This window comes from Crocodylus siamensis, chromosome 3 (assembly GCF_052110815.1).
Source record: "Crocodylus siamensis isolate JL-2025a chromosome 3, ASM5211081v1, whole genome shotgun sequence".
Classification (NCBI taxonomy): domain Eukaryota; kingdom Metazoa; phylum Chordata; order Crocodylia; family Crocodylidae; genus Crocodylus; species Crocodylus siamensis.
Window position 1 is genome coordinate 442,641 of NC_143397.1, and position 26,907 is coordinate 469,547.

Below are 26,907 nucleotides of genomic sequence, written 5' to 3' on the forward strand. Positions count from 1 at the left end.
GCGCCCCGCCCCCGCCGCTCCCGGCCACGCCCCGCTCCAGGCCCTGCTCCGCGGCGCCCCGCCCCCGCCGCTCCCGGCCACGCCCCGCTCCGGGCCCTGCTCCGCGGCGCCCCGCCCCCGCCGCTCCCGGCCACGCCCCGCTCCGGGCCCTGCTCCGCGGCGCCCCGCCCCCGCCGCTCCCGGCCACGCCCCGCTCCCGGCCCTGCTCCGCGCGCCCCGCCCTCGCCGCTCCCGGCCCCGCCCCCCGCCGCCATGATCGAGGTGGTGGCGGCGCTGAGCCGCGGGCCTGTGTTCCTGGCTGGGGAGGTGCTGGAGTGCAGCATCGCCTTCACCAACCCGCTCTCCGCCGCCTCCACCTCCGCCTCCAGGTACCGCCCCCCCCCCCGCCCGCGCCGTCGCCATCGCGCGGGGGGGCCCCGCCCCCCCGCGCCTCGCCTGCCCCTTCCCTGCCGCCGCCCCGCGCCCCGGCCCGCCTCGTGCTGCCCGGTCCTGGGGCGGCGGTACCGTGTCCTCGGCCCCTTCCCCGGTGCACAGCGCGGTCGTGGGGTGCCGCAGCCCACATCGTTACCATGTAATCTGCCCCTTCCCCTGCCCTTGCAGGGTGCGGTCGTGGGGCACTGGGAGCCCCGTGGATACCGTGTACCCTGCCCTTGCACAGCGCAGTCGTGGGGTGCCGCGATCTCCCTGGGTTCCGTGTAACCTGCCCCTTCCCCTGGTGCTGCACAGCCTGATCATGGGGCGCCGGGCCCATGTAACCTGCCTGGCGCCCCGGTCTGTCCCTGAGCAGGCCACGGGGTCAGCTCCATTTGCGGCTCGCAGCGCAGAGAGCGGGTCAGGGCAGTGGGACAGCCGTGCCCTGACGAGGCCCGGCAGCAGCCGACTCAGGGCCTGGCAGAGGATCACATCGGGGAATGGTGCAGAACTGGCCTCCAAACCGGAGCGTGTGGTTTTGCCAGGCTTGCCACATCAGGCACGGGAGCTGCGCTGTTGTTTAACTGTCCCACCTATACAGTGGGGCTGATTTCTCCAACTCTGCACAAACAGCTCGTTAAGCGATGTTGAGCTCTCTCTCGGCTACACTTGTCGTGGCACAGCAGGTCCGAGCCATGGGGCCGAGACATCGGTCACTTTTGGAGACCTCAGCTAAGGGATGCGTATTTTCCTTTCCTCCGCACTCCAACCTTCCTGGACCCTCCATTGCTGGCCTCAGGATTGCTGTTCACAGGCAAAAAAAAAAAAATGCCAGCCAGTTTTAATGGAAATCAGGGGAACAGAAATCATCCCCAGGCCGACTGTTAGATCTAATTTAAACAGGGACTAGGGATCCTTCTCTCATTACCTGAATTAGCTTTGGTGACTCCGTTTGTCCAGGGGTTTTCTGCTTGTTGGCTTTTCTTTCCTAGCATCTCCCCTGCCATCTCCTCTCCCCTCCCCTGTTTTTTGGTATTCAAATTTCTCTCTCCTTGTTACACCCTGCTTTCTGCACCCATGCCCTCTCGCAGCATTTGGAGAGGTAAACACAAGAACTTGCGGAAGCTTGTGCTCGCCTTATATATTTGATTTAGTTAGTCTGTAAAGCTGCATCTCTACCCTGCCTTCTGACCTTAGGTACTCGGGTCCAAGGGGAACTGAATCTCTAGTAAAAGTGGAGCAGACAGCTATGTGAAGCCCTCAGTTGGGAAGTGAATCTGGCAAAGACCTGGAGGTGCAGCCCTTTTCGCAAGCCCCTGGGAGCATGCAGAGATTCAGGAAAGACAGAAGGCGAAACCTTGCAGATGCACAGCATATCGCAGTAAGCGAGAAGGGTCTGTGACCTGCTACCACAGCAGTCCTAGACTCCGCCGCATATGCTCACTGGAGAATGCCACTTGTTTAAAACAAACAAGAAAGTTTTTCCAGGAGTCTGGGTGTGATGATGAACCAACAGTGATGGCCAGGTCGAAGCATGGGCGTTGCCCCAGTCAAGCAGATTCCATAAAGAATGAGTGTTTGCAGGCTAACCAAATCCTGTGCTGCGCAATTGAAGGCTTCTAATCAAAGTGCCTGCCAAGGCAGGAGGACCTGATGCAAATGTACAAAGCAAGGTCAGAAAACACATTGGCCATGAGTGAGGTACTCAAGGCACAATGCAGAGGTGCTCTGCTAAGGGAGGTGTCTCGTGCTAGCAAGAGTTGCGTTTTGTGGGAACGTATGCTAAGCGCTGATGCCGAATATGCTTGGAACTGTACAGCCAGGAGACCGAGCTCAGAGGCAGGTGATGTGACCAGGAGACCAAGCTCGGAGGCAGATTGGTTTGAGATGCCAGAAAAAAATATGAACAAAGCGTTAATTCCAAATAGTGCCTGGCACTGAATGTAGCAGGCTCCCAGGAAGCAGATACAGGGTGCTCAGCACTCTCACCGTGGAAGTCTGGTGCTGAGGCTGCCATGGGAGACCCTCTGTAGGAGCTGTGCTGGCGTTCCCGGACAAGGACACATCCAGCCCAGCGGAGCTTGCAGGAACTGAACAGGAAGACCCACGTGTGCTGGGGATGTAGAGCAGCCTGCCACATACCTGGCCAAATGGCATGTGCCTGCCCCGCGGGATAGGTTGCAGCCGTTTCCCATTGCTTCTGATCTTTGCTGCCATGCACTTGCATTTTCACAGACCTGCATTTTGTGTAGTGACTTCTGTTCCACCCAGGAGAGCACATGCATACCAGCAGACTCTCCCTCTGCCTGAAGAAGGGTGTTTGTACTCGAAAGTTTGCAAAGAACAATTTTTCCAACTACTTAGTTGGTCTAATAAAAGCTATCACATTTACCCACAGAACCTTGTCTGTCAACTGTTTCCTCAGTGAATCTGACGGGGTGTTTAGCCACTCTGCTGAGAGATCCAGCACCCCCTCATCCCTGCACCATATCAGCTCCTGCCCCACTGAAGATGAAGTAAAAGCTGGATCTTGACCAAGTGGTAAAGCTGGGTAATGATGAGAGCCTCAAGCACTGACTGGCTAAGCTAACAGCATGGTGGTTGTCACACGGGTTCGTGTAGGTGCAGTGGATTTAAACGCGGCTGTAATGTGCAGGAACTCCTCCCTCCCTCGCCCCCAGAGCGGCTGAGGATGTTGTATGTAGGTTCCAGACTACAGGCAATGTCCGTGCAGATCAATGATTTCTGCAGATGTAGTGGCACGGAGAGTGAAAACCACACCTTCACCCCCCACCCCACCCCCTGGTAAGGGGCTGTTGAATGGGTTCATCTCAGGGCTTCCTCAGCACTGGAAACACAGCCGAGTGTCGCGCCCTGGCTCTTTGAGACTGCCTAAGTCAGGAATAACCATTGATGGGCTGCTCATTCGAGGGGGGAAATGCTGAGCTCCTCAGCAAGAGACTGGGTTGTGTTCCTCGATATTTCAGAGGCGAGAACCTGGACTCTAAAGGGATGACGGCCGAGTTGAGCTGACCGAGGTGAGAGCCCTGTAAGATGTACACCCTAACAAGGGAGGGCAGTCAGGCCTGAAGACAGCAGAAGCAGTGGACAAAGACCCCAAGGGAAGAGGGCTCTCGGGGGTGTATGGGTTTGGTGACCTGTCTTGGGAAGCCACCCCAGGGTTTTCAGTTAAGCTCAGGATCCTGCTAGAAAGTGGTGCCACATGATGCTGCAGTGTGTGCTGAGGATGGAGATTTTGGTCACTGAAAAAGAAGATGCCGGAGGAGCATCTGTCCCAAAACCATCTGAGATTGTCCAGGAGCCTGGCAGGTGTCCGTGAATCCAGACGTATGTTTTTCTGCCTGGCCTTTTGCAGGATGTTTCTCCCAGAGATTTGTTTCCAAAGCAGTAGCTAAAGCACAAGGTGTGGGGACTGTGCTCAGTTTGGAAAACAAAGGATGGCATCAGTTGTGGTGCTTTCTGTTTAGCGTATTTGTGGACAGCCCTTGGCAAAGCTAGAGGCAGGGAAGCCAGTCGTAGAGATGGCACCACTGTGCAACGTGCCACTGGAAGTCAGAGGAGGCCTTGGCACCTTCAAGCATGTGAAAGGGTTTGTGCTGAGGTAGCCTACAGCGGGGTCCTGAGCAGAGGATGCTGTTCCTTGGCCACCTCGAGCTTCTTGTCCGTGCAGCACCCAGGCACTGCCAGTGCCCCCTGCCTCACCTGGGGCAAGTTAGGCTGTTCGTGGTGGCTTGGGGCCTTGTGTCTGAGAGTTGTGCAGAGGGGGCATTCGTGCACTTTTCATAGGTCAGACCAGTGATTCTCAGCCAGGTGCCCTGGCAACCTGCAGTGCCTTGAGATCCTTTCAGGGGTGCTGCGCGGTGCCTCGCGATGATAGCCCTGTGAGGTGAGCAAGCATGAGTCACAGGATGAGCGCAGAGGTCGCAGATAGGAGTCTGAAGCATTCAGACTTGTTCTGCGTCCTCTGCAGCAGAAGAATTGTTCTTTTATTTTTCTGTGGTCCAAACATAAGTCAAAACAAAGAGCTGGCCTCTTCCAAGGGGTGCCCTCAGTCTAAAAAGTGTGAAAGCCACGGGGTTAGACAGACACTTATCTGGGGTGGTTCAGACAGGGTTACTCCTGCCTTGAGCAGGTGCCTTACATAACAGAGGCCTGCCTTGAGCAGGGTTGGATTAGCCGAGACCGCCCGAGGACCCTGCCGACCTAGCTGTTCCTCAGTTCAGTGCCGAGTGCAATCTGCAGCACGCTCTCTGCGCTTCAGACGTTGCTCTCGCACCTCCTGAGGCGCCCAGCCCTGCCTGCCGTGAAGGCTGCCAAGGACAGAGTGCTGAAGGGGCAGGATTCACACGGGGAAATCTGTAGGGAATGAGAAGCTGAAGCAGCAGTCAGCAGCCTACAGACCGTGGAGCTGTTTGATATGACCCACGATGTGGGAGTCCGGTGGCTTGGGGGGCAGGGGGTGGCCTCTGGCAGTGGTGGCAGGAGCACCCCTCATGCTGCCACAGGAAAAAAGACAGCGACAGCCGGGTCCTAGCACCTGCCTACCTCTGAGCTGAGCGGAGTCACTCCAACCCACAGCCGAGAGAGGTGGCCGACTGCCGTGCTAGGCAAACACCAGAGCGACGCAGGGGCCTCAGTGCCTTGGTCTGAGATTGGGGCTGAACTGAGCAGGCAAGAGCCTCTCGTTGGCAGGCTGCAAGGCTCTTTGCTGTGTCGCTGCCCAGCTCCCAGCACACTAAATGCTCCCCGCAGGGTCCTGCTAATTAACGAGGAGCAGCTCCCAGGTTTGCAGTGCCTTGTTTTGGGTACACCATGGCAAGCTTTTACAGGCTGCTGGGGTGGCAGGAACATCGCAGCAAAGGGAAAAGACCATAAGTAAGGAGGAACATGCCTGGTAGCTTCAAGGGAACCTTGCTTAGCAGTGCTGTTCCAGCACCACTTGTTATACCCGCTTGTGTCACCGGTTTGGGCTCTTTGGGCAGAGAGAGAAAATCTGAGGGCGTTTTCCACGCAGCTTCTGGAACCAGAGAGCAGTGGTGCGGTGGCTGAGGCAGCTGGCCTGGAAGAGGTGCAGTGGCAAGAAAAGCCAAGCCTGTTTGCCATACAACGATCCCTCCTGCTCCTCTGGGCTGTGCAGAGAGAGCCTGCAGCAGTGCACCGTGGTAGCAGGTGTAGCACGCCAGCACTGGTCCCAGGACCCCTCGGGGTGGCGAGGGAGGGAAGGTGTGTCGCCAAAGGCAGGAGTATTCCAGCCCTGCTCTTGCAAACCACCCCCTCCACAATGCTCAGGCCAGGGCAGGAGGCAGCCGTTTGGGGAAGGAGCCATGCACCCATCGCTACCAATGGGTTTCTGGTCCTGACGTCCATGAGGGCATGAGTGCTTGCCTGGAGCCAGGGTTGGAGGTGTCACTGGTTAATACTGTGCTCCACATACGCTGAATGAAAGGGTGGCTCCGAGACCTTCCCTGCATCCTGCAGCTTCTGCTTCTGCCCACCGACTCAGTGCTGTCTCCTGTAATCAGACCTGTGCCACGTGATCATGGTGGAAAGAGAAATGAGGGTCAGTCTCCACCTGCCCCCTGTGTCTAGTCCTTTGTCCCTGCTGTTCTCCCCGCTGCCTGGGCTCTTGCAGGGTGGAGCCTCCCCATTGCTGACACAAGGTCAGAGGTGACCATGTGGTGCTTTAGTGGGGGCCTCTGGGGAAGTCCCCGGTCCTAATGCCGAGAGCGGTGTGACCAGAGCGGCCCCACTCCACTCCTTGTCCTGAAATGCAGGGGGAGGGTGGGGGCTGCCATGGCCAGCATCCTTCTCAGCCTTCTGACCGGGTCACCAGGCTTGCCAAGACCTGATGGTTGCCTGTTGCAGCCTGGTGTGGAGCAGGGAAGGGGCTGAGACCCCCACATCAGGGAGCCTCTCCACTATGGGGCTGCAGCCCAAGCCTCTCCTGGCTGGACTTGGGACATAATCGCGTGGGGAGACACCTGAGCCATCAGGACTGGGACCAAAAAGCACTTCCCCAGCCAGGGGCCAGAGCCCTCAGCAGAGAGGCACAGCTGGAAGGGCTGTGGCTGTGTGGACTTTCAAGGTCCATCTGCCCTCTGGACCCATCTGGCTGTCAGTGGCTCACTGCCCTTCTCTCCTCTCTCCCCAGTGAGATGCTTGCATGGGCCAGTGCCCAGATTCACTGCCAGTTCCATGCCAGCGAGAACCGGGTGGCGCTGCCTCCCTCGGACGACAGCAAGCATGATGTGCAGGCCGAGAATGAGACCGTCTTCGTCCCCAACAGAGGTGAGCGCAGGCCTCTGCGATGGGGGGAGGAAAGGGTACCGATTGTTGGGGGGAGATCAAATGGGGAGAAGGTGATTTGCAATGGAGAGAGCCAGCCAGGCTGGTCCTGGTGCACTCAACAGGTCTACGAGGCAGTAGATGAAGAAACCTCCTTCCCACCTGGTAGGATTCCCTGGGCCGGCGTTTCTGCAGGAGTCTTTGGAAGTAGGTGATGAGACAAGGGGAGGCAGCCCCGCTGGGCCTAGAGCACGAGGTTCCAGGTCAGAGGGTCTTGCCCCCCGGTTCAGGGTCAGCCTGAGTACTCCACTGGGGGTCAGGAAGGGATTTTCCCCCTGGTCAGATTGATACAGACTGGTGGGGGGGGGTGGTTGGCCTTCCTCTGCAGCAGGGAACAAAGCCTCTTCCTTGGACTCTTGAGTGCATTTAAGCACCCCTTGCATTGGCAGGACACTGCCAGCCTCCATGTCCCTCCCTTACCTGGGGCAGATTTGGGTGCTCTTGAGGTCTTTGAGCCTCATAGTTGTGTATTGTGTAGTTTTAGGAATAAGTTAGACAAGGACATGTCTGGGATGTTATGAACGGGTTGGATCCTGCCTCGAACAAGGTTGGACTGGCTGCGACCTCTGGAGGGCCCTGCCGGCCGGACTTTTCTATGATTCTGTGAATAACACAGGCAGGGGCGCTGGCGTTAAAGTATGAGGGCCATCAATCCTGCTGCTTTTGCCCGTTCTACCCCCTGTCAAGAAGTGGAGATGAAATCCCATTCCCCAGGCCATTGGTGAGAGCTCAACACAGCTGGCTGGGGCATGGTGTGGTCCTGGCACCTTCCCCAGGGAGCTGCTCTGCTGCTGTGCAGCTGTTATCCTGTCCTTCCCTTGCAGGAGAGAGAGGCCAGTGCATCCTGTCCACGCCCCCCAAGATCCTCTTCTGTGACCTGCGGCTGGATCCGGGAGAATCAAAGTCCTGTAAGCTCCATGTTCGCTCTCATGGGAGGAGGTGGGGGCAGGGGAAGGGGACTGCAGCCGGCGTCTGGGCAGCCATGAGACGTGCACAGTCTTTGCTTGGACTCTAGACCAGCTCTTGACTGGGTCATTCCTTGCTCAGTGCCAGAGCTGAACTGTGCAGGGGCAGACAGGCAGGCTGGCGCACCGACATGCGGTTTCCTGCCTGTTTCTCACTGCAGTGTAGTGTTCGTGGGCAGGGGCCCAGGCCTTCTGAGGTCCAGGACCCCCTTTGCTCCGAACCGTGGAGTCTGCCTCTGCTGTAGGTTAGTTCCCGTAGCTGTCCCCTGTTCCACAGGTAAGCGGGGTCCCTGTGCAGTGAGGGCAAGCCCTTCCAATCCCCACTTCTGCCCCAGCTTTGTTCATCCTTTGCAGGCTCTGCGCTGGTGCCTTGGCCCCTTCGTACCCTGCAGGGATTTTCCATGCCCCGCTTTTTCCACTCTGCTGGTGGAGCTCGTTTGTTCAGGTGCGGCCAGCCTCTAGTCCCCAGCACCTCCCTGCGACAAGTCTGCTGTTGTCTGGATCTGCCCGGAGTTCAGGGCAGAATCGCTGCTATCCTAGTGCTCCATGAGGCCACAGTCCTGTGTTTGTGCTAGAAGTGGCTGGTTGTATGCCGACAGGGCCACCAAGGTGTCGCAGGCCTCCCTGGGCAAAGGTTCTCTCGGGAGGTCGAGGCGGTTGCCCAAGTGTTGAGTTATTGGCTCGGGTTTTCACTGCCGAGAAGAGCTGTCATGGGGAGGGTTGGACAGTGTCTCCTGGGAGCTAGCATGAAGCTGCTCTTCCCACAGAGCCACACTGCTTATGGCTTCCCAGACGGAGCTGGGCCAAGCCCTGGACAGTGGGCCCTTGGGGCCTGTTCTGCCATGGCCCAGGGAGCAGCCAAGATGAGGCTACAGAAGAAATGGGGACAAGTTGGACAGTCCAGTGGAAGACGGTGAAAATGGTTGGGGGCTGGGGCACATGACTGGTGAGGAGAGGCTGAGGGAACTGGGCTGATTTAGCCTGCAGAAGAGGAGACTGAGGGGGGATTTGACAGCAGCCTTCAACTCCCTACGGGAGGGTTGCAAAGAGGATGGAGCTGGACTGGTCTCCATGGGGGCAGATGACAGGACTAGGAGTAATGGGCTCAGGCTGCAGCAAGAGAAGTTGAGGTTAGTTATGAGAAAAAGCTCACATGAGGAGGGTGGTGAAGCACTGGAACAGGCTCCCCAGAGAGGTGGGGAATCTCCATCCTTGGAGGTTTTGAAGACCCAGATTGACAAAGCCTTGGCTAGGATGATTTAGGTGGGGCTGGTCTGGCTTGGAGCAGGGGATTGAACTAGATGTGACCTCTTGAGGTCTCTTCCAGTCCTCCTTGTCTGTGATTCTGTGATTGTTTGTTTCATTGTTTTGTAGTTGGTAGTGTCAGAAGGGACCTGAGCAGATCATCAAGTCTGAACCCTGCCATGGGCAGGAAAGGATAATTATCTAGTCTCCTTCTGAAGCACCCCCAGGGTAGGGGCGAGCACCACTTACTTCCCTTGGAAGTTGGTTCCAGATCCTAGCCGCCCTGACGGTGAAGTAGTGCTTCCTGATGTCTAGTCTAAACCTACTCTCAGTCAACTTGTGACTGTTATTTGTAATTACTCCCAGTAGTGCTTGGGGGAACAGGGACGCTCCCATTGCCTGCTGGTCTCCCTTGGCAAATTTATAGATGGCCACCAGATCCCTCTTCAGCCTTCTCCTGTGGAGGCTGAACAGGTTCGGGTCCTGTAGCCTCTCCTCGTAGGGCCTGCCCTCCTGACCCCCAGCCATGCGAGTGGCCTCCTCTGGACCCTCTCCATGCTGTCCACATCCCTCCTGAAGTGCGGCGCCCAGAACTGGACGCAGTACTCCAGCTACGGCCTGACCAGTGCCGCATCGAGGGAGAGGATCACCTCCCTGGACCTGCTCCAGATGCATCTGTGGATGCACGACAAGGTGCGGTTGGCCTTCCTGACTGCATCCCCACACTGCCGGCCCATGTTCAGCTTGGAGTCAATAATGACTCCGAGATCCTTTTCTGCCTCTGCACTGACAAGAGGGGAGCTCCCCAGCCTGTAGGTATGGTGCTGGTTCTTCCTCCCCAGGTGCAGGACCTTGCACTTGTCGGTGTTGAATCCCATCCGTTTCTCATCCACCCACCCCTGTAACCTGTCCAGATGTAGTTGTAGCCTGTCCCTCCGCTCTAGCATGCCCACTCTCCCCGCACCTTAGTGTCATCCGCAAATTTGAACAGGGTGCTTTTCACCCCCTCGTCCAAGTCACTGATGAATATGTTGAACAGTGCGGGCCCAAGGACTGAGCCCTGGGAGACCCCACTGCCCACATCCCTCTAGGTCAAAAATGACCCATCCACCATCACTGGGTGCAGCCCTCCAGCCAATTGGTGACCCATTTAACTGTGTAGGTGTCGACACCACAGTCGCCTAATTTTTTAATGAGAATGGGGTGAGAGACAGTGTCGAAGGCTTTCCTAAAGTCCAAAAAAACTACATCCACCGTGACACCTGCATCTAACAATTTGGTGACCTGGTCGTAGAAGACCACCAGGTTGGTCTGACAGGACCTGCCATTGATGAACCCATGTTGGTTGCCCCTAAACATAGTTTCCCCTGCTGGCCCCTCGCAGATGTGCTCCTGGATAATCTTCTCAAAGAGCTTCCCTAAGACCGAGGTAAGACTAACAGGCCTGTAGTTTCCTGGGTCTTCCTTCCTCCCCTGCCAGCTCTGGAGGGCAGAGATTTTACATCTCTGCTATGGGTTTATGTAGAGAAGTGGCTGAATCTGTGGCTAAGGTGGAGTGAATTTGTCTGGACGATACCCTGCGCCCTTGTAACGCCTTCCATGTCCTGCATGGAGCTATCAGCACCTGCCCTGCAGTCACACAACCCGCTGCACTGGGGCATCTCCAGGGCTGGTGCCCTTTACAGACCCTTCTCCCCGAGCACACTCACCCCTGCTCACCTCACAGCTGAAGCTCTCCCCTCACCTCCCTGCTGACCGGTTGCATAGCAAAGACCCCGCTGTACCCTACTGTGAGAGCCCACATGTGGCCCAGCTCCCTGGCTGCACTGTGCCTCTCCCTGGTCATCTCCCAGGCAAGGTCCAGGAGAAGGCCATACTTTCCCCAGAAGAGCTTGGCCACCCCCCGTAGCTCTCAGGTATCTGGCTGGAGCTGGAGTGCGTGCAGGTCACTCAGTGTCACTGCCGGCTCCGGAGGGCAGGGTTAAGGGTGCGTGGGCGAGCTTCTTAAGCCTTCATTTCCTGTTTTCCAGCTGTTTGAGGTTTACTAAACTTGGAATTCAGGAAGGGCTGAGATGGAGCCATAAGAACATAAGAGCTGCCTTTCACTTGGTCAGACCATAGTTCCGTCTCGCCTGGTGTCACACGATGGGTGACAGAGCAGAGGCTGGAAGGGAGAGTGACCGGGTCTGAGCAGGGTTTTCCCCTGTTTTCCCTTGCAGCCTGCAACATTGAAGGTCCAGGAAGTTCTGACTAAGAGCCAGAAAAACAACTTCCTGGTGTTTGTTTTGAACTTACTACCTACTGGTTTCCTTTGTCACCCCAAGCCAGGCAGCCTTGAACTGCTGCTTCCATCAGCCGCTTGTTCTGATGGGCAGCACCATTTGCTGCTAAGCGCTCGGGCCTTACTTGTACAGGCTTGTGTGGCTTCGTCTTCCTTCCTCTGACTCCTGTCCTGCTGGAGTCAGGAGCCCTTTTAGCCTCCAAGATATTCTCCCCAGGGAAAAGCTTGTGCACTGTACATGCCAAGTGCCCTCTCATTGTCTTTTCATAAAGCCAAGCAGGTGGAGCGCTCACTCTTGCTCTGTCGATTGCTTTTTCCAACCCTGGAATTACTTCTCTGCTTCCTTCCCATGTTTTCAGCATCCTTCAGATGCTACTGGGCTGTGTATGTCCAGATGAGGCAAAGGCAGGCAGGGTGGAGAGAGTTGGAGAGGCCTGTACCTTTATAGGAGCCAGGAGAGACCTCAGCACCGTAACTCACTGGGAGTGCTCTCACCCCCAGTGCTGGGCGGCCACGTGATGGATAACACCCCAGCTGGTGCCAGTTCCCCTGTTAGCTCAGGGTGTCTGTTGTGGCTGATGGAAAGAACATGAAACCTGCTGCAGGGCTCAGATCACACTCTGGTCCCCAGGATGAGATCTGCACAGGGCATGATTCCCTGCTGCCTCTTACAGGTTTCTCGCATTCCTCTGACCCCTCTGGTTATGGCAGTGGTCAGGACAGGCTCTGGACAGGTCCGGCCCAGGCTCATGTGCTGGGTTGTGGAGGATTTTTCTGTAGCTCGGACAGTGCTGATCGTTCTGGACTGTCCTGACTTGAGTGCTTAACATTCAGTTAAGATTGCTTTTGTGTATGGACTCATGCATTTTTTTTTTTTTTTTAATAATTTGTATCCAAGGCCAAATTAGCCAAAACTAATTGCAAATCCAAGAGTGTAGAACTATAAGTGGCCCTACTACTGGCAAACATCCTCCACCCACAACTGGGGCTTCAGATGTTTCCAAAACCTTTGGTGGCCATCCTACTTGCAGGCCCAAGCCCAGAGGCTTGGTGTTCAGATGCCCCTGAGTTTTGCTTACCATAAGACCCTCAGAGCAAGCAAGGGAGGAGACTCCCATTTCCATAAACTGGGCTTAAAGCCACAGCACCTGGACTCGTACATGCATAAAACCAGGGGTCCACAACCAACCGCTCCTGGGTCAGGTCCACCCCACGGAGAGCTTAGGTCCGGCCTGTCAAGGTCCTTCCAGCCTTAGGTGGCACAGGGGAGCAGTGGCAGCCCTCCTTGCCTGTGACTGTAGGTGTTGCCGGCCCCTGCTGTACAAGCTGCGGGCACGCCTGTAGGTGTCCTTGGAGACTGCTGGTAACGGGTCCACGATACCCAAGTTGCTCTGAGAAGTGTCGTTATTAATATCTGTACATCCCAGCTTCTGCCCTCCCTGGGATGCTCGTATCTCTGCAATTTCATAGGTTTCATAGATTTTTAGGGTTGGAAGTGACCTATTTAGATCATCGAAGTCCGCTGCGCCGCCGCTCCCCCGAAGCCCCCCAGACACCCCCTCAGCAGCCGCCGAGCCCCCTGCCGACCCCCAGCACAGCCGGAGGTAAGCGGGCTCGTGGTGGGAAGGGGTTAACTCCTCGCTTGCTGGGAGGAGGCCGCTGCCTGGTGCCCCCGCCCAGGCCCCTACTTGGCCCAGCCCCCCAGGGAGCCCCGCGACCGGAGCCGCGCGACCAGGCTGCGCAAACAGGCGCCCAAGTTAGCGCAGAGTTCGCGCAGGGGAGGGCGCGGGAGGGCACGAGACCCTGCCTGCGACCCCCCCCAGCCATAGCCAGCCCCAGCCATAGCCAGCCTACCAGAGGCATGACACGGATGGGCACGCGCCGCACCCCGAGGGTCCCCTCGGGGTCTGTGGCCCCCCCATCAGGCACCTCAGAGACGGCCGCCCAGACGGAGCCCACGGTCCCGGGCTCCACGCAGACGGAGCCCCTGGCTCTTGGCTGCGGGGGCTGCCTGTCCCTTTCTCAGGCTCTGGGGCCCGGGAGCACGGCCACCTCCCCGTGCGGGGTCTGCTCCCTACTGGGGTCTTTGGCGCGCCAGCTGGAGGAGCTCCAGGCCACAGTCCAGAGACTGGGTGCCATCAGGGACTGCGAGCAGGAGACAGACTCCTCCTGCCAGGCCCGTCTCCCCCGGGAGCCGCAGGGGAGAGCTCCGTCTCCCTCCATGGCTAAGGAGGACTCTGGGACCTCCCGCTCTGCCCAGTCAGGGGCATGGACCGAGGTGGTCAAGGGCCCCAAGGCCCGCCGCACCAAGGCCCCCCGCCCTCGCCGGAGCTTAGCAACAGGTTCGCACCTCTTGCAGCCCCGGCAGAGCCCACGCAGTTGCCGGCTCCCGCAGGCATCCCAGGCTCGACCGCAGCTACTGGCCCCATTCTCCCCAAGTCAAAGCGTAAGGTGTTTGTTGTGGGAGACTCCATCCTGCGGGCACTGAGGGGGCAATCTGCCGCCCCGACCCCTTAGCCCGGGAAGTCTGCTGCTTCCCGGGGGCCCGCATCCGAGCCATTGCAGAGAGGATCCCGCAGCTCCTCCGGCCCACAGACCACTACGCCATGCTCCTTATTCACCTGGGCACCAACGACACGGCTCGGAGCCCCCCCAGCCAGGTCATGAGGCGCTACACGGAGTTGGGAGCGGGGCTTAGGGGTCTGGGAGCTCAGGTGGTGTTTTCGTCCATCCTCCCAGTCTCGGGCCATGGGCTGAGGAGGGAGAGGAGGATCCACGCGGTGAACCAAAGACTGCGGCGCTGGTGTCATCGGGAAGGCTTTGGCCTCCATGACCACAGCCCGCTCTTTGGAGACAGAGGCAGCGAGCTGCTGGGAAGAGATGGCCTCCACCTCTCTCCCCTGGGGAGGAGGCTCTTCTCAGCCAGGCTGGCTGACCTGCTCCACCGGGCTTTAAACTAAGCCCGCTGGGGGATGGGGGGACTACCGCCACTGCTGGCCCGCTGAACGGCCCTTGCAAAGCCAGCAGACCAAGGCACTTAAGGGAGCCCACCCCTGCCTCAGCCCTGGCACAATCTGTGGGCAAGGCAAGAGCCCCCAAGGGCACACTTGCCTGCGTGTACACTAATGCCAGGAGCCTGGGCAACAAGCAGGACGAGCTTGTCCTCCTGCTCAGTGCAAAGAAATACGATGTCATTGGGATAACGGAGACCTGGTGGGACTCCACCCATGACTGGACCACGGGGATAGAGGGCTATACCCTGTACAGGAGGGATCATGTTGACAAAAGGGGCGGGGGTGTAGGTCTCTATGTGAAGGAAAGCTACATGTCCCTGCAAGCTGATGTTGGCAACCGGCATGGACAGCTAGAGACCCTCTGGGTAAAAATTCGTGGGGAATTCGGCACAGGGGACACAACGGTGGGAGTCTACTACAGACCTCCCACTCAAAGTCCCGAGCTTGACCAGGAGTTCGCCCGGGAACTGACTGAGGCCGCTTGCTCCAGGACCTTGGTGGTCATGGGTGACTTCAATTACCCGGACATCTCGTGGGAAGATCACTCAGCAAAATCTGAGCGGGCGCAAAGCTTTCTCTCGTGCGTGGATGACCTCTACCTGACTCAAGAAGTCTGTGGGCCAACGAGAGGCAAAGCGCTGCTCAACCTGGTACTGGCTACAGGGGACGACCTAATCGGCGACCTAGTGATCGATGGGAAGTTGGGTGACAGCGACCACGAGCTGATCACCTTCACCATCCGCCGTAAAGCTGGCAAGTCAGTCAGCAACACAGAAGTCCTTGACTTCAGAAAAGCCGACTTTGACAAGCTCAAGAGGCTAGTCGGTCAGGCCCTCAGGGACCGTGACCCCAGGGAGATGGGAGTTCAAGAAGAGTGGTTGCTTCTCAAGGAAGCGATCCTCAGTGCACGAGCTAAATCTATTCCAACACGGAGGAAAGGCAGCAAGAAGGCACAGCAGCCCCCCTGGCTCTCCAGAGACCTAGCAGACCTACTGTGGCTAAAAAGGAAAGCCTACAAAGGATGGAGGACGGCATTCACCTCCAAGGAGGATTACTCCGCACTGGTCCGGTCCTGCAGGGAGCAAACCAGGAAAGCCAAGGCTGCAACTGAACTCCAACTAGCTTCAAGCATCAAGGACAACAAAAAGTCCTTTTTCAGATATGTGGGGAGCCGGAGGAAAAGCAAGGGCAATGTTGGACCCCTGCTAAACCAGATGGGGCAACTGACAACTGACGCCCAGGAAAAAGCCAACCTATTAAATAGGTACTTTGCGTCAGTCTTTCATCAGTCACATGGGATGCCCATGCCTGCTATGGGACAGGGAAATCTGGGTGAGGGGGATCCCCTACCCTCCATAAATGCTGGCCTCGTGAAGGAACACCTTGAGAAGCTGGATACCTTCAAGTCAGCCGGCCCTGACAACCTGCACCCCAGGGTACTCAAGGAGCTGGCGAGCGTCATAGCCCAGCCCCTGGCACGGGTCTTCGAGAGCTCCTGGCGCTCTGGTGTAGTGCCCGAAGACTGGAAGAAGGCCAATGTGGTGCCGATCTTCAAGGAAGGGAGGAGAGTGGATCCGGCTAACTACAGGCCCATTAGCCTGACTTCTATCCTGGGGAAGATCTTAGAAAAGTTTATTAAGGAGGAAAAACCTGCAGCATCCTTATAGGCTCGGCAGTGCTACGTTGGATAGCACTACAGAAGAAAGAGACTTGGGGGTCATCATTGACCACAAGATGAACATGAGCCTGCAATGCGATGCTGCGGCCAGTAAAGCGACCAAAACGCTGGCGTGCATCCATAGATGCTTCTCGAGCAAATCCCGGGACGTCATTCTCCCCTTGTACTCGGCCTTGGGGAGGCCGCAGCTGGAGTACTGCGTCCAGTTTTGGGCTCCACAATTCAAAAAGGATGTGGAGAAGCTTGAGAGAGTCCAGAGGAGAGCCACACGCATGATCAGCGGTCAGGAAAACAGATCTTACGATGACAGGCTGAGAGCCATGGGACTCTTTAGCCTGGAAAAGCGCAGGCTCAGGGTTGATCTGATGGCCACCTATAAGTTTATCAGGGGTGACCACCAGGATCTGGGGGAACGTCTGTTCACCAGAGCACCCCAAGGGATGACGAGGTCGAACGGTCACAAACTCCTGCAAGACCGTTTCAGGCTGGACATAAGGAAGAATTTCTTTACTGTGCGAGCCCCCAAGGTCTGGAACAGTCTGCCAGCGGAGGTGGTTCAAGCACCTACATTGAACACCTTCAAGAGCAAATTGGATGCTTATCTTGCTGGGAGCCTATGACCCCAGCTGACTTCCTGCCCTTTGGGCAGGGGGCTGGACTTGGTCTCCCGAGGTCCCTTCCGGCCCTAATGTCTATGAAATCTATGAAATCGAGTCTGACCACCTGCCCTGGCCAGGAAAGAGTGCTGGGTTCAGATGAACCCAGCCAGGTGTTTGTCCAGTCTCCTCTTAAACATCTCCAAGGAAGGGGACAGCGCCACCTCCCTTGGAAGTGTATTCCATGTCTGGGCAACCCTCACTGTAAAGAATTTTTTTCCTGATGTCCAGTCTAAATTTGCTCTCCTTCAGTTTGTGGCCATTATTTTTAGTTTCCCTGATGGGCGCCCTGGTAAATATTGTATTCCCTATTTCCTGCTGTCCCTGCCTGATGAGTTTGTAGGCAGCCACTAGATCACCTCTCAGCCTGCTCTTGTGGGGGCTAAAGAGATTCAGGACCCTCAATTGGTCCTTGTAGGGTTTTTTCTGTAGACCTTTAACCAGACGGGAGGCCCTCCTCTGAACCTTCTCCAGGTTATCTACATCCCTCCTGAAGTGCGGCGCCCCAAACTGGATGCAGTACTCCAGCTGTGGCCTGACCAGTGTCACATAGAGGGGAAACATCACCTCCCTAGACCTGTTTGTGATGCACCTACTTATGCAAGAAAGGGGGTGGTTAGCTTTACTTACTTCATCACATTGGTGACTCATGTTCACTTTGGAGTCGACTACGACTCCGAGATCCCTTTCCGTGTCGTGCTACTCAGAATGGTGCCTTCCAGGCTATAGGTGTGTTGGTGATCCTTCCTCCCCAGGTGCAACACACGACACTTGTCCTTGTTAAACTGCATCCTATTTTGTTCAGCCCATTTCCCCAGCCTGTCCAAATCTGTCTGGATTTGCTCCCTGCCCTCTAGTTTGTGTACCTTCCCTCATAGTTTGGTGTCATCTGCATACTTGGACAGGGTGTTTTCTACTCCCTTGTCCAAGTCACTGATGAAGATATTGAACAGTACTGGTCCCAACACAGAGCCTTGGGGGAGTCTGCTGCCCACATTTCTCCAAGTAGAAACCAACCCGGCCACCACGACTCTGGTTGCATCCCATAAGCCAATTTTCCACCCATCGCACTATGTAATAATCTACGATGCAACTGTTTAGGTTATTTGTAAAGATTGGGTGCGACACTGTGTCAAAGGCCTTTTAAAAGTCTAAATAAATAAAATCTACCTCTGTTCCTTCATCCAAGCATTTTGTGACCCAGTCGTAAAAAGAAACCAGGTTAGTCAGTCAGGATCTGCCTGCCATGAACCCATGCTGGTTGCCCCTTAGCATGATTTTACGCACTGGTCCCCCACAAATGTGATCCTTAACAATTTTCTCAAAGGTCTTGCCGAGGATAGAGGTGAGGCTAACCAGCCTATAGTTACCCAGTGTGGCAGGAAGCCACCTTTGTTTCTCCCCAAAATCTCTGTCCTGTGACAATGTGATTAGGATGGGCCCAGCAGAGGAAACACACCTTTACTCTCTCTGTTTAGGTAACCTGAGCTGGCTCCAGTCCTGAGGGAGGGGAAACCTGCTCCCTCTGCCTACGGGACTGGTATCAGCTACCTGGGTGGGGGGCATCTACCTGGGGGGCTGGAGTCTGCCGGGCAACTAGTGATGTATTTCAAATTGGTTGGCCGACAGCCAACAGGTGCTGGCCTCCACTGGACCAGGTGAATGAGGTCACGGGGGCTATATAAGTTAAGACTGCCCAGGAGGGGGCAGCAGCCCTGCGGGGGACTCAGAGAGGAGCTTGACCATCTGAAACTGGCTCTCTCCCCCATAACTCATGAGCGAGGAATGGCCTGCCTCCAGAGGGGATCTCCAACAGCCTCGGGATGATGCTTGTGAGTAAGCTACTCGAGATCTGGGTAGATATCTAGCTGGCAGTAACTCAGATGTGATCAAAAGGCTACCTCAGCCAGACTGTTTTGCTCGATGGGATTTCTGTGATATTGCTTGATCTTGTACCCTATTTTTACCCTACCCCTGGAATCAATACAGTTCTCCTTTGTGACCGGTGTAGGAGACTTATTGAGGGGTGGGTCTAAATTATGCCTAAGAGGCCCCTTAGGTCTGCAGACTAAGGGAGACTTTCCTTCTTGGCCCCTGACTTGGGGAAGTGCCCCAAGTACCTGTACTGGGTCGAGTACGCATCGGACTATTAGGCCTGTGTTTCCCTGAGGACACAGGGCCGAGACAGTCCCTTCTCGGGGTGGTGGGGGCGACGTTACCCCCAGGCTAGCGAGTATGCTCCGGGAAGGGGGTCGGCCGGACACGAGGCGCCCCAGGCAGGCACTCAGAGCCAGGGAAGTGGTCAGGTGCAGGGGAGTTGGTGGGGGGGGGCTCAGCGCAGGTGCGCCCCCTACTGGCCTGCCATGCTCCGTTCCTCCTTCTGCCCCTTGTTGGAAATAGGGACCACATTGGCCCTTTTCCAGTTCTCCAAGACCTGTCCTGAGCGCCATGAGTGCCAGCGGCTCCGCTATGACTCCTGCTAATTCCCTAAGGAGGAAGATCATTGGGGAAGCCTGGGAGGGGCCCTTGGGGAGGGGAAGGGCAGCGCTTCTGTGTGATCTATCTCTGGGTGGACCAGGAGTACTACGGTGCTGACAGCGGGCTGGGTTGGATCCTTGGCCTTTGACAAGAGCCACTTTGTGGTGTGCACCAGGGAAAAGCAGCCCTGCCCCCAGCCAGTCATTAACGCTGCTCCCCCCTTGGGATTCTCTGCTCCAGGGACCCGCTGCTCAGCCCAGCTGCAGCCTCGCTGGCCCAGCTGAGGTGAGCCCACCCCTCTCATTGCAGACTCCTACTGCGAGGTGCTGCCAGTGGATGGGCCGCCTTCCTTCCGGGGGCAGTCAGTGAAGTATGCATACAAGCTGACGGTCGGCTGCCAGCGCGTCAACTCCCCCATCAAGCTGCTGCGTGTGCCCTTCCGGGTCCTGGTGCTGCACGGTAGGGCCTGCTGCAGGCGGCATCCTCCCCACAGCCATCTGCTGCCGTGGCACTGACTCCGTCCCTCCCTCCCCCAGGGCTCAAGGATTACCAGTTCCCCCAGGATGAAGCTGTCGCCCCCTCGAACCCCTTCTTGGAGGAGGAGGAGGGGATGAAGAAGGACCCTCGGCTGGCAGACCTGGCCACAGAGCTGCTGATGGCAGCCACCTCTCGGCGTAGCCTGCGTAGGTTATTCCCTGCCTGACCCTGCTGTCCTCCCACTTCTTCTGCCACAGGCCCTGCTCATGTCTCCTGCCCCATCCTGGCCACCAGAGCAGAGAGGCTGCTCTGGCAGTCCTGCTTACCCACCGGTACAGGAACCCCAGGGTTCACAACAGCTGGGGGGAGCTGCCCCACCCAGTCAGGGGCATGAGCAGCTGGGAGCATCCTGCTCTCTCCAGCCAACCAGCCCCAGACTTGTCCTCCTTCAGCCAGCTGGTCCCTGGCTCCAGCTAACACACACAGTATGTGTTTCAGCAGATGGCAGCGCATTTTTTGCTAGATCCAATACCCACACCGTCTTCTCCCCTTAGAAAGCCACTAAGGAGTCCCGGTGGGTGGGTAGCTGGAAGATGGGATGGAGCGCGCGCCCTCAGCAAGTTTGTGGATGACCCCAAGCAGCAGGGAGTAGATGGACTGGAGGGTAGGGCTAGGATTCAGAGAGACCTCAGTAAATTGGAGGATTGGGCCAAAAGAAATGTCATGAGGTTCAATAAGAAGTGCAAACTCCTGCACTTGGGAGGGAAAAATCTCTGTTCTGCAGAAAAGGACCTGTGAGTGGACAAGAAGCTGAACAGGAGCCAGCAAGTGCCCTTGTTGCCAAGAAGGCTACCGGCATCCTGGGCTGCGTCAGTAGGGGCATTGCAGCAGATCGAGGGCAGCGATTCTTCCCAGATGTGGGAAGGCCACATCTGGAGTCCTGTGTCCAGTTGTGGATCCCCCACTACAGAAAGGATGTGAACACTGGAGAGAGTCTAGCAAAGGACAACAAAAGTGGTTGTGGGGGCTGGGGGACATGACTGGTGAGGAGACGCAGAGGGAAATGGGCTGATTTAGTCTGCAGAAGAGAAGACTGAGGCAGGGATTTGATAGCAGCCTTCAGCTCCCTGCAGGGGGGTTGCAAAGGGGATGGAGCTGGACTGTTCTCAGTGGGGGCAGATGGCAGAACAAGGAGCAATGGGCTCAAGTTACAGCAAGGGAAGTTGAGGTTATGTATTAGCAAAAACTCACAAGGAGGGTAGTGGAGCGCTGGAACAGGCTGCCTAGAGAGGTGGGGGAATTTCCTCCTTAGAGGTTTTTAAGATGAAGCCTTGGCTGGGATGATGTAGTTGGGGATGGTGCTCCTAGGAACAGGGGAGTGGACTGGGTGACTCCTGTGAGGTCCCTGCCAGCCCTCGTTGTCTGTGGGTCTATGAAAACTCGGGTCCTGGGGAAGGGATGGACAGCTCAGTACAGCTGCCTGCCACTGATCCACTGTGCTGCCCCAGTGCCCTGGGCTCTCTAAGAAGGGAGGAACCATCTCATGGCTGCAGCCTGAGCTTACTGAGCCATTCCCTCTTTCCACAGACCTGTATAACATCAGCAACACCCGTGGGAAGGTGGGGAAGTTCTGCATCTTCAAGACCGTCTATAAGATCGGGGAAGACGTCATCGGGACGTTCAACTTCTCGGAAGGGGACATCCCCTGTCTGCAGGTCAGTGCAGCCCCTGCTCCGAGCCCCACCCTCTCCCTGGCCAAGGCCAAGAATGCAGACAGCCCCTTAGCTGGCCCATGGGTGCATGTAGGGGGAGCACAGATATCCATGGGCTTCCCATTCAGTGGAGGGGTCTCTGGGTTTGGTGGGGGGTGGGGTGAGGGGGTGTCACCACAGGGGATCACGTCCCTTTACCGTACTGGTGGCTGGGCCACCCAGCTCAGCATCACCCTTGACCCCTCGCGTGCACCGTGACCCGCAGTACTCGGTGAGTCTGCAGACAGAGGAGAGCATCCAGGAGGAGTTCCAGCGCCGGCGAGGGCAGCCTGTCTCCTTCGGCACCCACGCCCGCCACCAGGAGTCCTGCCTGCACACGTCGCGCAGCAGCTTCAGCCTGCCCATCCCGCTGGGCTCCACACCAGGGTTCAGCACCAACATCGGTGAGTGCCTGCCAGGGCCAGCCACCAGGAGGGAGCCACTGGGTGGGTGGGCATAATGCCATCCGAGAGCTGTGGCTGGGCTCTTGCAGCTGGGTGCTGCTGCCCTACCCCAGTACTGCTGCCCAGTGCCCTTGTGCTGACAACCTCTGAGCCCTCTCCCCACTCTGCCCAGTGTCTCTGAAGTGGAGGCTGCACTTCGAGTTTGTGACGTCGCGGGAGCCAGTGGAGACTCACCTGGTGCGTGAGAACCAGTTGGAGACGGTCACCTGGAGCGGCGTGGAGCAGATTGACGTGGACACCTTCAGCTGGGACCTGCCCATCAAGGTTCTGCCCACTAACCCTGTCCTGGCCTCCTATGTGTCCCCCTTCTCCAGCACCAACTCCACCACCATCTGACGGGAGGCTTGGCCTGGGCCCTGTGCATCCTCCCCAGTGTCCTGCAGGACTCTCATTGCCCCTGGGCAAGGAGGGGAGGGACTGCAGCGCTGACGTGCAGGCTGCGTGCTGCGTCTACGGGTTGCCCCCAGCAGCCGGCCCATGCCTGGCTGGGCTTCCCTGAGCTGTGGGCTCTTGGGTTGGTGACCCATCTCCTGCTCCTTTCACCTGCACGGGGGCTTTGCTGGAGAGAGCTGGGCGAATCGGTGAGCTGCCCCGACCCCTCCCAACATTTCTCCCCTGGCGCAAAGCAGGAAAAGGAAGAGAGAGGGGCTCTTTTCGCCACTGCCTGTCACCAGGCTTGTGTGCTGGCTGCCTTTCCAGCCCCATGCAGTCTGCTCTGAGCTGCGAGGCCTGGCCTGCTCCAGCTCTACCCGCTCTGCCTGTGACCTGGGCTCCCGTTTCCCACCAGGGCCAGGCCAGAGAAACCTGTGCTGGACCTCACTTCCCCTGGGCTGGAGGGCAGGTCCAGTCCCTCTGAGCTATCCGAGGCCCTGGCACTGCACGCACAGAGCTGACACCAAGCAGGACTGCATGGGCCAGGCCTTTCCCAGCCCAGCTCCTGGCCCCTTCCCTCACAAGCCCTTCCCAAGAGTCTGTTTGTGTGTGAATCAATAAACAGCTGAGTGCCTGACCCACAGCCTGTAGCATCCCCAATCCTGCCCTGGGCTTTGCACTGAGGGGCCCGTGAACAGCCCTCACTGTGCCCCTGCTCTGTGCTGGGCCTGCATGCAGGCGGCTCCTTGCTGTCCCACGGGCCTTTCAAAGCCCGGAGTGCGTGGGGGGGGCAGCGTGGTGTGGAGGGACTCGGCTGGCGTCCTGTTGTCTCCCCTGTACGCATCCCCGGGCAGACAGGCAGAGCCCAGGTGGACTGTGATACGTTTATTGCGAGAACAGAACATCTACACAGGCTCTGCACAACACAGGCTTGGCGCCGGCCAGGCAGGGTGCCGCACAGCCCGCTCCGCACCAGCGCCTCGGTCGCTTCAGCCCAGCAGGGCACTGTGGCACAAGGCAGGGCACCCCACAGAAGGCCTGGCCTGCGGCTGCAGTTGCCCCAGGGCACCCAGCACGTGGCTGCCCGCAGGGCCCAGGTGCGAGGCAGGTAAGCTCCTCCGCTCGTGGGCTGAGGCAGGGGCTGTAGTGGTTCTGAGGGTGGAAGGAGCTTCTGGGGAGCACAGCGCAGGGCAGGGTGGCCCCAGGACATGCCGCAGGTCTCGTGTGGGGTGTGCCCTGCCAATGGGGCAGGCAAGGGGTCTGGACGCAGAAGCCCCGGGCACAGGGGCAGGAGGCTGCCTGGGGGCCGTGCACATTTGGAGCCGTAGATCAGGCTGGAAAGAATCGACCTCCTTCCCCTATACCCAGAAGCTGCTCCCACCGAGCCGGGCTGGGGGCTGCCTGTCCACACCCACCTGGACGCTAGCATGGTGCCATCATCCCCTCCCTGCCCTTGCTGTGCCCATCTCTGGTCAGGCAAGAGTCCCCACTCTCCTGGCCCGGCCTCCACATGGCTTCCCCCAGTCAGGGGCTTCTGCGCATGAGTAGGAGCAGTGGGGTGCCCGGAGCCCCCCGATCAGAGCTGGGGCTGCCCTTCTTGGAGAGGGAGCTGTGCTGCGGGCAGGAGGGGCCTGGTGGGCTCGGGAAGCTGAAGCAGAAGCAAAGCCATGCCAAGGCAGCGCTAGGCCGTGGGCGCGGACCCGGATAGTGGTTTCCCTGGGAGGCGGCTGCAGTGGAGGATCTACGTGGCGGTGGTGCAGGTCTGGCACATGCAGTGGGTGTGCCGGCGGCGCAGGGCTGCCGGGCCTCTACCGGCTCAGCCCCGTCTCCAGCACCTTGTTGAGCGCAGGTTCGGGGGTGCCGGCCGAGCCCCACTCGCGCTCCAGGCTGTTGACGCAGGGCAGGCCAGGGTTGGCTTTCTGCACCACAGAGATCTGGCAGGTCTGGGCATCGTAGTGGGCCTCGCACCAGTCAGGGAAGTCGATGGGGTGCTGGGTGCTGCAGGGAGAGAAGGGACAGGCTGTCACCCCGCGCTGTGGGGGCACGGGCTCCCAGGCCAGGCTGACCAGTGCGTTCCCTGAAGCTGCTTCCCCACCCCACAGCCCCTGGGGCTGCCTCGCAGCCCAGCGCGTCTGGTACCAGCTGCTCATCCTGCACTGGCGGCACATCTGCAGGCCCCGCACCCAGGCGCTCCTCTCGCCCCGTTACTGCGTCCCATGGACCAGCCCCCGACCCACTCACATCTCGCAGCAGCCCACGCCGACGGGGTGCAGGCAGGTGCAGAGCAGGCAGTTGGTGCTGAGCCACGACTCCCCCAGGCTGAACTGCTTCCCCTCGTACTGGCAGGCGGCTGTGGGGGGAAGGCAGCGATGAGGCAGTGCCCCAGGACCCCCGCCTCTGACGTGGGACGTGGGGGCCGGGGCAGCCAGGACCAGCCCCAGTGGCCCGGGTGCTGCCCCAGCCCCAGCCCAGGCTCCGTGACAGGTAGGACCATGCGGCAGCTGTTGCTGAAGGAGCCCCACGCCTGGTGCAGGGACAGGTGTGGGTGCTGGCACCGAGGCACTGGCAGCCCTGGGCTGTACCCAGCAGCCAGGACCGTGCCAGGAGCACGAGAGCCTCGCCCTGCCCTGCCCTGCCCGGGGTGGCTGGGAGCGCTGTCGCAGTTTCCCAGGGAGCTGGTGGCGGTTCACGGACCACCGCTCTCCCTCGTCAGCCCACCGGATCGCAATGACATCCCTTAATTGCCTCGCGGCCCCGCAGAGCACAGCGCCTGCTGCCAGGGGAAGGTGGGCCTCTCCCCGTGCCCCACATCTCCACCTCTACTCTCATCCCCTTACCTTTTGCCTGGAAGTAGCACTTGGCCTGGGAGCCCTGGAGCGGGAGGAGCAGAGACAGCACCAGGCAGAGCCTGCCCCAGACCTGCCCCCTCTTCAGCGCTTGCCCGGCCATGGCTGCAGCTCGGATGGGTTCTTCCCGGTCCTGGTGAAGTCCCACTTCTCTCTGTCTCCTGCTCTGTCCTTCGCTCTCCCTTTTAATGCTCTTCCCCGTCCCCACGGGAGATATTTATAAAGTTCAGCTTTACGACCCTGGCCACCAGCTGTGCCCCACTGGAAAGTTGTAAAACTCATTTCCTGATTTGAAAGGCACGAAAACAAGAGGCAGGATCAGGACTTTTAACAAGCTGCGAAAAGCTGATTCATGCCCTCCGGGCAGGGCTCCAGTTGGAAGCCCCAAGGGGCCTGGGCCTCGGCTGGGAGGTCACGGACCCGGCACCCGCAGGTGCGGGGCAGCCCCCTCGCACCGGGTCCCAGGCAAAGGCTCTCTCTGAGTCTGCCCGGGGCGCCACGCTGGCTCCGGTCCCTGCGAACATCCACGGATTAGATGTCACGGCAACGAGTCTCTGAGTGACCAGCACATCCAAGCCTGGAGAGAAGGGTCAAGACTGCGATCGTGGCAGCTGTGCATCCACCCCTGGGATGGCAGGAAGGTTGCCCCAGCCCCGTGGCAGAGCGTGGGACCAAAGCCACCACGCAGCTGTCACCAGGCCTAGCCCTCCGTGCCCTGCAAGGCTGTGGCCTTGCAGCTGCCAGCAACCCGGGGCATGCGGGTGGCCCTTCTCTTGGTGGCAGCTGCCGCAGGGCCAGCATGTCTGCAGCCACCGGGAGATGCTGCAAAGAGGGAGGGATGCTCTGGGCCCGCACCACAAAGAGATGGGTACAGGGCACAGATGGCATGCGCCAGCAAAGCCCCCAGGCTCACACCGAGTCCCAGACTGGCCCCACAGCCCCGCCTGGCTGGACAGCAGCATGTGGCCAGGCCGCAGTCACGCAGGTGCCCGGGGGGCAGCCCTGCCCTGCTCAGCTGGTCTCCACAGATAGATGAGCTCTTCTCAGGGCTGAGCAGGAGACGCGGGCAGCTGGTCCTCCAGCCTGGACAGTGCAGCCCTGGCTCCTGGAAGCAGCAGAGGATGCAAGGGCTGAAGGATGGGCAGAAATGTGCAGGGGGCAGGGGCTCAATTGAGGCACCTGCGTGGCCAGAGGACGAGGGCAGCAAATGGGGCCCCAGGATGGCCCGGTGTCAAGTCCAGCACCTGCTGCCTCAGTGGTGGAGCTGGGACGAGCTGCCCCATGTCAGGCCTTCTCCAAGTTTGGTACAAGCCTGGGTTTGCCTCTGAGGCCAACTGACCCTCCAATGCATCCTAGCTCTGGAGATCCCTGCCGGCCACTGCCACATCCACCACTTCCCTGGACAGTGGGACAGGCGTCCAGGGAAGGGGAGACTCTCCATCACTGGAGGCATCAAGGAGAGGCTGCGCAGCCATGGGCCAGGGATGAACTCGGCGTTGTGCTGCCTGTGCTCCGCTGTGGGGACGCCCGGGCTGCAGGCTGTGCTGGGTGCCCCTTCCGCCACGCCTGCTCCATGTCAGGGAGTCTTCACCTCTTTCAGAGGCACTGGGGGCCGGCTGCAGCCCAGGCCGGGATGGGAACAGGGCTGCACCAGTGCTGCTGTGGGACCAACCCGCAGGGTCCTACTGGAGGGTCTTGCCCCTGTGCTCAGGCTCAGACCAACACTGCACTGGGGGCAGGAAGGGATTTATTCCCTGCTCAGACTGGTGCGGACTGGGGGTGTTTGCCTTCCTCTGCAGCGGGCCCTGCCTGGGGTCTCGAGAGCATCGGGGGATCAGCAGGCACTGGGGCAGTCCCTGTTCCCCCGAGCACTGCGACCAGGAATAACGGTCGCAAGCTGGCA

General features: G+C 58.7%; 2 protein-coding genes across 2 annotated transcripts; one reads left to right on the forward strand and one right to left on the reverse strand.

The window, feature by feature from the left end:
• The first annotated feature begins 211 nt into the window (after positions 1 to 211).
• Positions 212 to 22,795, forward strand: RGP1 (RGP1 partner of RAB6A GEF complex). The gene is made up of 8 exons (XM_090037440.1): positions 212 to 368; positions 6,584 to 6,720; positions 7,602 to 7,685; positions 19,404 to 19,553; positions 19,631 to 19,777; positions 21,159 to 21,286; positions 21,549 to 21,726; positions 21,899 to 22,795. Exons 1-8 carry the CDS (start codon positions 253 to 255, stop codon positions 22,120 to 22,122), a joined length of 1,164 nt encoding a protein of 387 aa, XP_089893566.1. The 5' UTR covers positions 212 to 252; the 3' UTR covers positions 22,123 to 22,795.
• A 258-nt stretch (positions 22,796 to 23,053) lies between these two features.
• Positions 23,054 to 25,970, reverse strand: MSMP (microseminoprotein, prostate associated). The gene is made up of 3 exons (XM_090037140.1): positions 24,996 to 25,970; positions 24,400 to 24,508; positions 23,054 to 24,156 (listed from the first exon to the last, which is right to left on the reverse strand). Exons 1-3 carry the CDS (start codon positions 25,105 to 25,107, stop codon positions 23,967 to 23,969), a joined length of 411 nt encoding a protein of 136 aa, XP_089893266.1. The 5' UTR covers positions 25,108 to 25,970; the 3' UTR covers positions 23,054 to 23,966.
• Positions 25,971 to 26,907: the final 937 nt, after the last annotated feature.